General features: G+C 43.7%; 1 protein-coding gene across 3 annotated transcripts in view; it reads left to right on the forward strand.

Annotated features, from left to right (window-relative positions):
• Window positions 1-13,925, forward strand: part of GRAMD4 (GRAM domain containing 4) — an 81,253-nt gene that overhangs the window by 573 nt on the left and 66,755 nt on the right. For 2 of the 3 annotated variants that reach the window (XM_039570323.1, XM_039570324.1), the window contains exon 2: window positions 6,778-6,860. The exons of the other annotated variant lie outside the window; for it this stretch is intronic. In XM_039570323.1, coding sequence (XP_039426257.1) covers window positions 6,787-6,860 — 74 coding nt within the window. In that variant the 5' untranslated portion in view covers window positions 6,778-6,786. The remainder of the gene's footprint in view (window positions 1-6,777; window positions 6,861-13,925) is intronic. 3 annotated transcript variants of the gene reach the window in all.

Consider the following 13,925-nt stretch of genomic DNA (forward strand, 5'->3'; position numbering starts at 1 on the left):
CAGCAAGAAGGCACCGGCTGTAGTAAACACAGCGCATGGGGCGGCGGTGAACCCGGTAAAGGTCACATCCTCGTATGCACACGCAGCCCGACCAATCTGGGCTCCCCAGTTGCTGTCTTGGGGACGGTGTGGTGGCTGCCGGTGCCTGTCGCTGGCAGAGCCCCGCTCCCGGCCGTTGGCTCTGCTCGGCGGTGTTTCCCGGCTGCGAGCAGGGATCTCCCTTGGCGAGGGAGCAGCAGTGCGAGCTGCGTCACACCCTCCTTTACCTCCTCCCGCCCCCGGCCGGGGTGGCAGCTGGCTGGCATCCGATTTAGCAATAAGAGCTAGGAATGCGGGTTCTGCTGTGAGGTTTGATTCCTGAGCGGTAGCTGAGCCTAGCTGAGTTCAGGGCTAGCCACATGTTCATATTAAATAGCAGCCAGCAATGTACTGATTCCTCAGAGCATGCAGTGTCTGGGTGCATCTTGGTGGGGAGCAATGAGGCACGGGAGTGTTGGAGCAGTAGGAGTAGAGGAATGCTGCTGGAGAGCTTACTTGCAAGGACACAGAGAGGATGGCATGGTAAATGGCTGTTTTGCAACCCAGGCTGCCAGCCTGGACTCCTTCATACAGGTCAATAGGTATGCATACATTTTGTGGCCTTCTCCTGCTTCTGTGGGTCATCGATGGGCTTGTGTGCACAAATGGGGCAAATGGGAAATGACAGCTTTTTGTCATGTTTTTGTGTCATGCTTTGTTGCTGCAGCTCGGAAGTTTCAGATGAGTAGATGCGGTACTGTTAAGCTTGTGTGATTATGGAATGAAGGATGGACAAGTTCTTGGGTATCGCATTTCCAGTGGTGGTTGAGATGTGGGTGGGGAGAGGAAATATTTAATAAAGCAGGGCTCCCAGGTCCCTGTGCTTTGCACTATCTGGCAGTATCCTGCCTTTGCTTTTAACATGTGATAAATAGTTTCATTCCACAGAATTAGAAGTGTGAGCTTAACTACTTTTTTTAATACCATATTCAGTTATCAAATACCACATCTAGTTATTCAGAAATGGAGGGCTTTTTTTTAGTCCTAGTCCATGTTCTTCTGAAGCTGACAGTTAAGCTACCAGCTCTGAAACAGATAAAATACAAAATTGGTGTTGTTATGACTCCACATTGTGCAAAATTCCATGAAAGCCTGAGTTATGTTTCACGATTTTTCATATGGTGGCCACAAGAATGTTTGGCTCATCCCTCTGCCATAATAAAGGTGGTTTTGGGCTGAGATGCCAGACTGAACTGAAATGAGCCATGTCGTGCATCCAGCTCTGCAGGTAAGCTCTTGGAGCTGGTTTTGGGCAGTGGTAGGTGGGACTAACCTCAGTTCAAGTATCAGACTGATGGGTTTGGTTTTGCTTTTTTTCTTGCTTAACCGTGGCACTATTGAGACCTGATCTGCTCAGCATGTCCTTGGTCAGGGGGTGGCTCTCAAGTGGCCTGGGGTTGGCTTCTGCTGTTTGGATGTATGTGTGCCACTCCTTGGCATGGTACAGCTTCTGCTCTGGGTGAAGGCATCACACAGGCTTTGACCTCCTGCCTGATCTCTTGCCAGCATCGCTGTATCCTGGTGACCTGACATCAGTGCCTGTGAGGGTGGGAGGAATTAAGGGCAGCAGCTGGGAAAAGCCTGTCCTGGCTCTGCTCTTTTGTGAGACCCAGTTTCAAAGAGACTGATAGAAGGGAGATGGCAACTGAGGAGGTAGAATCAGGGGGCTGACTGGCAGCCCTGCTGTCTTCTCGGCTGGAAACTAATTTCTAGTGATTTACAGCAGAAACTGTTTCCTGGCCCTACCCCTTCTCTTCCTGTGAGTGATATTGAAAGCTTATAGGAATAGAAGTTCATTGTAAGAATGAATGTCTGGGGCAGTATTGCATGCCAGAGAGATTCAGTGTTGTTTGAGACCTGGGAAAAAAAACAAACCAGCTGGAATACTTTATTTTGGTAAGGGAACCTTTGCAGTGTCTGAGAAGTGATTAGTGCTGTTGTTAAAGGTCAGGTATAGATCCTGGGTGTGAGGCATTGTCTGTGGATACATACAGAGTACATACATGTGATACTACATATATGTGGTGTGTCTTCAGCATCATTCTGATACTTGAGTATTCAATCCTTAATACAGAGACTTCAAAGCTAAGGAGAAGCATTAACTGTTTTACCCTCAAAGCGATGACAGATCTGTTGGAAGAATAACAAAGATCCCATTTCTCTTTATTTTGTCTGCTGAAAATTCGTATTTTATTTTTTGACTGAATCACCACCAAATCTGTGTTTTGTGTAACATATGGTCCCATTAACAATTTTACAGTGAATAATTTTTTATTTAAGGAGTAATAGATCACATTTCCTGATGTTTTTATAGGTCTGGGTAATAAATACTGTTCAGGAAGGGTTGAGTCAAGGGCAATATATACCTCACTGACTTTTCTGGGTTAAAGCTGTTTAGCTATTCAATGGCTTGTCATGGTCCCTTCCTCCCTCTCATTACCCCCACTATTTATCAGGCTTAGCAGCGATACTCTCTAATTTCAAAGTCCTCAAAACCCTGGCTATAACCAAAATACTCCAGTATTATGTGCAGAAAACTCTGTCATCTTGAGTTGGAGGCTCTCTTGTCCAAACCTGACTGTGTCAGGCCCAAATAAAGTACACAATTTTCTAGCTTTATCCTGTAACACTGGTTCTATTTCTTTCCTATGTAGATTTTTCTCAGCTAAATAATATCTGCGTGGCAGCATCCATGCTAGGAGGAGAGATCACTTTCTCTAATGTGTTATTTTTATGACACAGAGTTTGATCAGAGGGAAAGCTTTTGACAGTAAGTGCTTAATCAGGGTTTTTCAAAACAGATTTTCTCTCTGCCCACTGCCCTTAACCTCGCAGGTTAATCCATGAAATAATCCATGCACAGAAATTCAGACAGCAAATGTAGTGCTTCAGTCATAATCTTGGGTGCTTTGAGGTTTTTATGTGTTTTGGTCTTTGAAGTTTCTGAACATGCAAGTTTCCTCATTGTACCTTGTGTTCATTGCCATTGCTATAGGACACACGTTCACAAACCAAAGAAATTAGGCCTTTTCCTAGAGGTCAGAATTTACTAAAACAGTTACAGTTTAGTTGTGAATTCCCCTTAAAATTTAATGACTTAGTGCTGCTTTTTGTTATGACATAAGAAAATGAAGTAAGGAGTCTTTGAAGCTACTTCAGACTTCATAAATATTAACAGGCTCTGCAGTCTTCAGAGAGAGTAAGTTCTGGATGTTTTTCTTCACCTTAATAGTATGGTTTCATTTGCACAGTAAATCTTCTTGTCTTGACTAAACTGAAAGAGCAGTTATCAGATGCAAATCAGAAATATTGTATTTGTGGGTGGGAGCACTCTTGCTGTGTTTCCTCTACTCTCTTAAACACCCAATCCCTTCTCCTGGTGCATGCTCTGGGAGCAGTAAATTTAATTCCATGGCTTACGAGACCAGATCTTCTGAGGTGTTTAAGTGATTGAAAATGCAGGGTTTTTTGCTTCTGAAAATAATGGAAGGTAAAGATTCACAACTTACTCACTTGCATTGAAAAATCCTTTCTATTTGCATCTTGGGTCACTATATATGTTTAATATTTGTCTGTGTTAGTGAGGAAAAAAACCTTACTGGTAGTGTTCTCTAAACATGCCTTGAGAATACTTAAAATTGTCTCTAAGTTTAAAAACCAATTTGCATTTTAATAGAAACTGAAATTCCATTTAGTTGCAGCTTCTTACAAATCCCAGGTTAACGCAGAAAGTTTTTTGTGATGGTCTGTAAATATGGGAAATGATAAGAGAGAATTGAGTTGTGAGCTGTAAAACCTGCCTGCAGAAGCACATGTCAGAACAAAGGAGCGCATGGCAGCACAGAGAGGCTTGTCTCCACCAGACCCTGGGGGGAGGAGGTGTCACGCGGCAGACCCCTACAGAGAGGAGCCTTCCAGGAGCTGACAGATGAGTGAACAGCGAGTGACCACCCCATAGAAAGACATTTAGGAAGCATGTTGCTGATGTGGCAACATGGGATAGGTCACGCCATATAAGGAAATGCTGTGCCTTAGAAAAGTGAATAAAACCAACTCACTCCTTTGAATGAATAATTCAGATTCCCTGCTGGTCTGTGTCCAAGATTCAGTGGGTGACAAATGGTGCCCCGTGTGAGGAATTTATTATATGCCTATCTGTGAGTCTCTTGGTGAGCCCCATGGGACTTGACGTGCTGCTGCAAGAAGCAGGAACGCTGGCCAGCGATAATCCCTACAAGTTGTAGGTGAGCCATGGGGGACGTAGGGGATGGAGCATCCCAGGAACATTACATCCTAGAGATGTTAAAACAGATTTTAAAGAAACGTGGCAGGAAAGTTGAGTCTACAGATTTGAACAGACTCTTGTTCTGGGTGAAGAACTGGGATTCAACTTCAGATAGTATTTTTAATCCTCAGACATGGGATGCTTTAGAGGACGCATTGTGGAACCGAACTATGTGCGGCGACACGGTGCTGACAGAGCTTTTGTGTCTGTGGAGGACAGTGTGCAAGGCGTTCATAGTGCATGTGGCACCGAGAGACTGGACAAAGAAAGCCGCCTGTGCCACCCCAGCAGCCGTGCCGAGCCCTTCTGCGCCACCAGCAAGTGACCGTAAGTCTGTCAGGGCTGTAGGAGGAGAACCAGAAGATGGCCCCTCGTCGCCCGACCCATTTGACCCTGGAGGGAAGCCAGACGGTACCGTAAAGCTCGCGCTGCCCCGCGCCATGCGGCATCAGGTGGAGCCGGGTCGCAGCGAGTGGCTGGAGCTGGCGGGGAGCGTGTTCCCTCTCCGTTTGCCTTCTGTGAGAGTGCAGTGGTGGTGGCAGACATAGCGAGGGGAGAATGTGTGGTGCCGCGCTGGCGAGCCCATGGCAGAGCCGCGCGGCGCCGGCGAGCCCATGGCGGCGAGCCTACGGCAGCGAGCACGTGGCGGAGCCGCGCGGCGCCGGCGAGCCTATGGCAGCGAGCACGTGGCGGAGCCACGCGGCACTGGTGAGCACATGGCGGTGAGCCTATGGCAGCGAGCACATGGCAGAGCCGCGTGGCGCCGGTGAGCACATGGTGGTGAGCCTATGGCAGCGAGCACATGGCAAAGCCATGCTGCAGCCACACCTGGCGGCCACCCCCATGCCACAGACGGCTGGGATCAGCGGCACTGAGAGCTGGCAGGGCCGCGGCTCCATTTAGCTCATGGCGAAGGCTGCCAGCGGCTGTCTGCATGTGAGAGGTGAAGAGGTGAGCCAGCAGGGCCTGCGTGGCCGCCTGACCCACTACAGCCAAGGCTCCCATTCCCTGCGGACTCTTGGGAGCTGGTACTGTACTAGGAAAAAGGACTAAGTGGACCAATAGTCCCTTCCCCAGGGGTGGGGAGGCTGCAGCATACAGCATTTTGCACCAGCATGTGCGGGAATGGCTGCAGGCTAAGCGTACCCTTCCTGCATCTAGTCCACAGAACTCTTCTGTTTTCATTATTCAAAATGTTGACCCTATCTCAAAGATTGCTTTTTGTGATGGATAATAATTATAATTTATAAGCTATTTTTTTATGCAAGAATTAGGCTCGTTACCTTTTGAAACCACTTAGAGAGTTAATGTTATTATAATTGTAATTTTCCAAGACCTAGATTTATATATTCTGTGAAACAATGAAGTATTTAAGCAGTTGATGATATTATCTTGCTTATTTTCACTTGATGCACACTTGTTGTTGTATTAGATGTATTATTTTACCGTTCATATTAAGAAGACTGCATGTTATGTTACATATTTTCCTGAATTTGGTAAGTTGAAAGATGTTCATCTTACGTATTGTTAGAACAGAAAAGGGGGAATGCAGAGATGGGGTGTGCCCCCCATGAAAGACTGTAAAAAGTTTACATGTTCTTAATTTTTCAGTTGCATTCAGAATGATAATAATAAAGTTTTTAAGCAATTTTATAAGTATTTTAGAGAAACCTTCTCAGTCAAAGCTTAAGGCTCTGGCCAAACGCTAGCCCTGGCTGATTAGGGATTTATACCATCAGATCCAAGTGTTTCTGCTCTAAAAGTGTAATCAAGTCATTTTGACTTACTAATTTGATCTTACAAAAGCTGGACCCTCTTTCAAAGTAAACTTAAAAGTCTTCTCTAGAAAAGACTTTCTAAGTCTTCACTGTGAAACAGGACCTTCCAGCAGTTGCAGACTGAGTGATGGTAAAAGTTGTAGACAACTTTACATTGTTTCTCAAAGTTCTATCTGTTCAAAAACTGTCATAATTCTTATTTGTATAAAACAGAAAAGGGGGAACTATGGGGAATTATAAGAGAGAATTAGGTTGTGAGCTGTAAAACCTGCCTGCAAAGGCACATGGCAGAACAAAGGAGCACATGGCAGCACAGAGAGGCTTGTCTCCACTGGGCCCTGGGGAGAGGAGGTGTCACATGGCAGACCCCTACAACGTGTGTTGCTGATGTGGCAACACAGGACAGGTCACGCCATATAAGGAAATACTGTGCCTTGGAAAAGTGCATAAAACCAACTCACTCCTTTGAATGAATGATTCAGATTCCCTGCCGGTCTGGGTTCATCATTCAGTCGCTGACATGTGAAGAACACTTTACCTGTAGATACACTTTACATGAAGTTTGATGTATTCTTTTAAAACTTGTTCTAGGTATCTCATCAGTAACTGAAGAGAACTCATCTTTTTATTTCACAGAATCGTGGAATGATTGAGGTTAAAACGGACCTCTGGAGGTACCTGATCCAACCCCTAGTTCAAGCAGAGCCACCTAAAAGCAGGTTGGTCAGTGATGACTCCAGATGGCTTTTGAGTATCTCCGAGGATGGAGACTTCACAACCTTTCTGGGCAGCCTGTGCAAGTTGTCAGTCACCACCACAGTAAAAAAAGTGTTTCCTGATGTTCAGAGAGAACTTCTGTGTTTCAGTTACCTCTGCTGCTGTCACTGGGCACTGCTGAGCAGAGCCTGGCTCTGTCCTCTCTGCACCCTCCCTTCAGTTGTTTATGTACATGTATAAAATCCTCCCCTTGAGCCTTCTCTTCTCCAGGCTGAACAGTCACAGCTCTCCCAGCCTCCCCTCACAGGAGAGATGCTCCAATCCCTCTGCTGGACTATCTGCAGTATGTCCATATATCTCTTGTACTGGGGCCCTCACAACTGGGCATAATACTCCAGATGGGGCCTCGTATTTCCCAGTATGCCTTAAACATAAGAAACTTCTAAAATAAATTGCGCATACTTTTTTTAGCACGCACGTCCAAGAGGTCACTTTGGTGCTGTAAATCACTGATGCAACTTCTAAGTAGTTTTGCTCTTCCACAGGAGCTAATGTCCCTTGTTTAAAACGCTTCAGCATTTTCCTGATCCCGTCAGTGCAGGCTTTGGCAACTCTTTTGACCTGTGATTAAAGGATTTATGACTAGGTTTGCTGGCTACACATGCCTAATAAGCGTAACCATTGGATGCTGAGTCACATGGGGACGTGTGTTTTTGGGGTGTGTTGACACAGACTCCTGTCTGAAGCAGAGCTCATTGCAGCTTATAGTGAATGTGTGCTTACATTTGTGAGGGCACATTCCTGCTGTGGGCTGGTTTGGTTCTCCAGCAGCCACCCTTGTACTCTTTTGGGGTTGACCTGCCTGGCCTGTGGCACCTTCTGCATTCCTGCATTTCCCTGGAGAAGAGCCTGGAGGTGAGCAGCTGTCTGTAGACTAAACAGGGAAGTTTGGATGCTTTGTGCGTATATGGGTAATTCTGTAGTTGATGTTAAATACAGAATTTGTAAACAGGGGTTTTATTTTTAGGTCAACAGGGTTTCTATTTTTAGGTGAACACTTCTAGGTGCAGAATAAAGATGTTAGTGTAATGCTGCTAACACTGGTCATGGACAGGAGGGAGAGAGGAGAGCAAGAAAAAGGCATAAAGCAAAAAGTATCACTTTATCCTTGGGTTTTGCATCAAATTCCTTGAGGGGGGACACTAATTTCTTTACCATTAAATGTCCCCTCCTGTTGATGTAGGTATGTATAGTTGGTTAAGGTAGGATTTTTTTGAAGGTTCTTAAAGAGTATAGCAAAATCACGTGGTAAAAGCGGTTGGCAGTTGCTTGCTTTCACTATGTCCAAATACAATGGTTAATAGGCACCTTTCAATTTTTCTTAGTATCCTCCAAAAAGTAACTGCACAACATGAGAGGTCTGTACTTACCTTAATTGGAAAGATCAAAACCATACACTTCATGCTGGCCTGATGTATGCAATTAGGGACTGAGTGCAGTTAGTTTCTAGCTGCTAAAACTGTCTTATGAGACCTCTTGACAGGACTATCAGCAGTTTGTATTAGTATCTAGCATTACTAATGCTTGGCATTTTACCATGTTGTAAAAGCCACTTGTTCCTTCAATATTCATTTCAGGTATCAGGGTTACTTACATACAGAACACACCAAATTCACTGGTTTGGAAACGAACCAATTTTCAGAGACTGAAAATTAGTACCAGGTTTTTCAGTGAAGGATACACAAGCATCTTTAGACGCTCTCAAGGCAGGGTTTAATTCATAAACTAAAATTTATCATTAGCTTAAATTTTGAAAAGTGACTTCTTCAAGTTAGAAACGTGTATGAAAAAGAGGACTTCTTAAGAGAATTTCAGCTTTAGAGGTACCTTCAGAAAAAAGTCCTCCAGCCTCTCATTATGTATTTTGCTATCTGAGGCTCCACATTCCTTCTATGTTTGGAAAATGGTTTGCATGTTTTTCTTTCCTTCCCTCTGCATCTCTTCTCTGCATTCCCAGGTGTGCACAATAACTGTGGTTTAAAATACCTTGCTGCACTTCTCAAGGTACAGAAGTGTATTGTAATTCCTGGAGAGATGTGGCAGGGCTTCAGAGAAGCGTGTGGATTTCTAATTGTCAGCAGTTTTTCAGCAGTGTCACAGCCATAGGGGTGGGGAAACATGGGGTGTCTGGAGAAGGATCTCTTAAAATGTAGAGGTTTTTTGGACTTCACCATGCTGCTGCATTACAAGTATGATGAGGATATGGGTTTTTTCCATGTTGTTTTTTAGAGCCAGGTGATGTCTGTAGCTGTACAGCTTCAGGGACCCACCTAGTTATGTTAGGACCGATGGTGCCTAAGCCCTGTAATTTACTCCAGAGCAGAATCCAGGGAACTGTAGGGTTGTGTGCTTTGGGTAAAGCTGCTTCCCTAGACACTTCTGTAGTAGTGGGACCACTACCAGTATCAGATTTTGTTCCAGGGCTAACCCAGAAAATTGGTGAGTTTATGCTTTCTGGGTTGTCTGGAGAGAACAGGATGTCCAGTTTGAACCTTAGAGATCTTAGCATCAGAGAGCAGTCTGAAAATATCTATAACCCCATATTGGGAGTGAAGGAAACAGTAGCCTGGGCTCCTGAGCATTTTGGAAAATGCACAACTATTGCAACAAGATACTGTGTTGGAACAGGAGAAAAAATAGCGTTTTAAGCACCCAAAGATGAAATGCTGTGTACCTTGGATGTGATATTCCTTGCAGTTGCCTGACCCCTGAGGACCACGACTTTTACCTGATTCAAATCAAGCTGCAAGATCATCTGTAATGCACTGTCCTATCTCTGAACTCATTTTTGTGTTAGGGGCTTTTTTCATCTTTTCTCTTGCTCACCTTTTGCCTTGTGAGAGGGGGAGTGATGTCGAAGGAGTTGCCTGCGTGTACCTTGCTGTCTCTAGCTGTGATGTTGGGTTCCCAGCAGCTGCCATCCTGTTTGTGTGGGGCAAAGACAACTGTGAAGTGTGAAACTTGGGAGCAGCAAAACATCCAAAGCATCCTCATGGGACTTACACTAGGGTGTCTTTGGACTGATGTGATCATCAGATAGTAGTGAAAACCAGCTCTGTAGACTACTAAGTCTTGCATCACCCTGCAAGGATCATTTCATTGGAAGGAGTAGGAAAAAGGACAATCTGTCTGAATATATTCTTTATGTAATCTGACTTTTCAAAGCATTAAACCAGTTGCAGGTGTTACTACGGTTAGGTTAAGTTTATAATTCTTTGAACTTCTGCATTGCTTTTATCCAAGATCTCACACTCCTTTTAAAAGCTAACCTACAAAGTAACCCAAAAGATACCTCCAAGTGTCCGAGATCACTTTTTGTACAAAATTGTAGTGCACCTTGGTTTTGTGTAAAACCCTGTATGGGCTCAGCAGCTCTGTGGGATCACTCGTGGTTGTGCAGTAGGAATGCCCTTCCCAACAAGCCATGGAGAGTGTGATTGAACACCTTGGTCCTTTAAGAGAACTGCCAGCTGCTACAAGGTGCTGTGCTTGCAAGATTTTCTTCAGATGTAAGAGCTTCCAGGAAACCTGCAGTAATTAAAACTAATGTCAAGAGTTTTCAAAATACTGCAGAAATGAGAATTCTGATCTCTTCCAGATTATCTGGAGCAAGCCCTTTTTTATTTGGAAGAAATGTTCTGAATACAAAAGCTTTTGATACTTAAGAAGGGTCTTGGCCTATCTTGCAAAACTTTGCCTTCTCTCCCTGGCGGAGTTGCTTATGGGACTGATGACTGTACATGCATTCAACAGCTCTTTTTCAGCCAAAGTGGGATAAGTTCTGACTTCTCCAGAAAACTATATTAGGGAATATTTTTACAGCAAATACACTTTTTGTAAAGCTACTTCTGCTTCTTTCGTATTTCTTCCAGTAGCAATCTTTCCCCAGTTTGAGGGCTCTGCCAACAAAGATTTCCTCTAATGCTGGATCACTTATCCCTCTATGACAACACATTGAAAATAAATGAAGCACAAATACCATTTCTTGGAATGTTTTACAGGAGGAATGTGGATCTTACTTTGTTTAGCATTTTGAATTTGCCTGGTGAATGAAGCTCTCTGGCCCTTGCAGTCCTCTGTTAAAAGAGAGCAGGGACAGTATCTGCTTTTTGAGTATGAAACAATGACCGACATTTTCAGTCTGGTTTTCCTGGTGCAGTGCAAGCCTAGCTTTGTCCAGTGTCTGCTTTGAGTTTCATACAGCTAACCTGGTTTGAGACACTATGGGTTCTATTCAAAGCTCATTTTGTGTTTTGTTGTTAATACTTTGAAATTGCATAACTATTTTTTTCTTTAGCAATAAGCTTTAAGTATTAAGCTGTTGTCTGTGACTCATTAGTCTGTTGTTGGTGACAGTTTATTGTCTTTGTTAAATCACGGAAAATCCTTCCATGCAGTTTGTATTCCTTATTGTCTGAAGGAAACTACAGCTGTTTGTTTTACCCTGAAGGAGGCTTTCTTCTCAGCTGACTAAAAGTTCAGAATAACATCTGAGAGCTAATATAAAAATACAGCAGACCTCATTCATTGAACAAAAAATTTTGTGCGTGTATTTAACTGTTGAACAGTTGTGTTAGATGAGTTTTGAAAACACTGCATAGACTGACACAAAAACCAATGTCTGTTTCCTTGCTTTTTTTACTTCTCATTTCAAAAGCTCCAGCGGAACCAAGTATTGGTAGTTACACAGAGTGATGTCTTCTAGAACCTTTTTAATCAGTGGTTTAGTTGCTATGAGTTAATACTGCATTGTTGTAAAAGTCAGGAGAGAAGTCGGTTAAAGACACATACACTTACTGGGAATACTAGGAAGGGGTTTGACCTTGACGATGACTGAATGACCACAGATTGCTCATAATCTGAAATGGGAGATGGGAAACTGTGTTTAGGAAACAGATGCACTGCTGATGTTTCTGAACCACGGAGGAAGAACCAGACAGCAGCTCTTGAGGTAGATTAGCTAAAAGCATGCAGGTTTTCTTTCTTACAAGTTGACAATTGGAATAGCTTCTTTTTCTTTTTAAATAAGGACTAACTAGAAGATTCAACTTTTAAAGTAAGAGTTGTTTTGGATAACTAGCAATGTGATTATAGTGCAGTGTGTGCCCTTGTGTAAGAATGCCAGCATGAAGTGGTCTGACCTCTTCTGTAGCCTCGTTAACTACATACCAGATCCAAAGAGTTTTTTTTCTGTACCTATGTGAGCTCTTGGTCAAAGTTATTAGTGTTGGTTATACACAAATCAGACCCAGCTTTCTGATCCTAATGTCACTGATTCCTGGGGACTCAGAAACCTTCACACTTACTAGAAAACAGTCTTCTAATTCAGAAAAACTTGCTTTCAAGTCTCTGGATAGTGTGCCTGCCTTTTCTGAAGGAGGGGTTTTAGTAGGGAGTGGTTTTTATTTTTCCTGTTGCTGTACATCTGTTGAAAAGCCTGATGCCCTTGCTATGCTGTGGGGCATCAAAGTTGAGTGCAGCAGTTGAAAGCTAGAACAGTCCCTGGTTAAAACTGCTGTTTAGTTTCTGAAGCTTTTGTACTATCCAATAAATAGAATGATTTGGCAGGAGTATCAGTAGGAGATGAACTATTCTTTCATTGTGTTTTTACAGCTTTTCTTTTCACCCTAAAGACAGGTGCTCCCTGTTGCTTGTCAACTCATCTTCCAAGACTTAGGTGGTGTTTAGAGCAGACTCCCTTTACAGCCATCCAAGTCCCTGCTCGAGTTTAGTTCGTCTGCCTTGATCCTGCAGCTGGATGGAGGCTCCAGATGTCTACAACAAAGAAAGCAAAAGATACCATCTTTCTTTTCCTTTTTTTTCCTTCACCAAACTTGATGTTTTGTAATTTGCTTTTGGGCATCTTTTTCCCTGGAGATCCCTAAAATATTGAAGAATAATGTGATGTACATTTTTTTTCTTTTCTTTTCCTTTTTTTTTTTTTTTTTAAACTTCTATGCCAATTAGGTAAGCAAATCAGAGGTTAGTGGGACTTCAGTGCTAGCTGGTGGTTCCATCATATTCTGCAGTCTTGAGTATACTTCCAGCATTAATGCAGAAAGTCTCAGAATTCCAAGTTTCTGCGACTTTGAGAGACTGTATCTGTTAAAACATTTGTGTAGTATAAACAAAAGTCTAGATATTCCTAAACTGAAATTTTGAACCTGACTTGTAATTCAACTTTTGGGATTCTTTTTGAAAAGTGAAATCTATGGTTTAGGTTTTAAAATTCCAAGATTTAAATATGTGGATATTATTTAAGTAATGGGGAATAAGTTAGAGCTGGAAGAAATCCCAGTTAAGAAACTGACAGAAGTGCCGAAGGTGTCCTACTCTGCCTTCATTTATGCTCCATCCCCCACATTCTTTAGGGAGTTTTCATGAGGTCTTTTGGAGGTCTGTGGGTGGTCTCTGGGCTTCAGCTGGTGACGTGGCCTCTCAGTTTTAACATGAGGCACCACTGGCTTCTCTCTGGCTTTGACTGGGAAAAACCCACTGTGGTGATGCGATACCTTTATTGTATTTTTATATAAGTTTTCTGTACCCCAGTGGTTCATCCCTACCTTCCCCACTCCTATTCCCAGTTGGTTTGCCCCAGACCCAAGCCGCTCCCCTGGTGCTCCCACATGGTTGTTCTCCTCCCCTTGTTCTGGCTCTTTCCCTATCAATCACCCAAACCCCTCCTGTTGTTCCCGAAGGTCCAGTGTCTATCATCTGAAACCTCCCAATTTACCCTTATGTGGTCCCCATCAATCCCCCGAGACCGTACCCCTCTAGATACCTCCCCCTTTGGAAATCCCCTAAACCTCGATGTCCCATTGGGGCATGTGATCCCTTTCCCTCCTCCCTTTGGGGCTATTGGCCCAAGGAAATGTCTATCCTCGTCCATATCCCTCCCTTAGAGATTTCTATTGGTCCCCAGTTAAGCCATCCCCATTGTACCACCTCCCTTTAAAAGAGGTTCCCTGGAGCTATTCGAGGCTTGTCTCCTGTGGGTTGCCTCCAAT

Source organism: Corvus cornix, chromosome 1A (genome assembly GCF_000738735.6).
Source record: "Corvus cornix cornix isolate S_Up_H32 chromosome 1A, ASM73873v5, whole genome shotgun sequence".
NCBI lineage: Eukaryota > Metazoa > Chordata > Aves > Passeriformes > Corvidae > Corvus > Corvus cornix.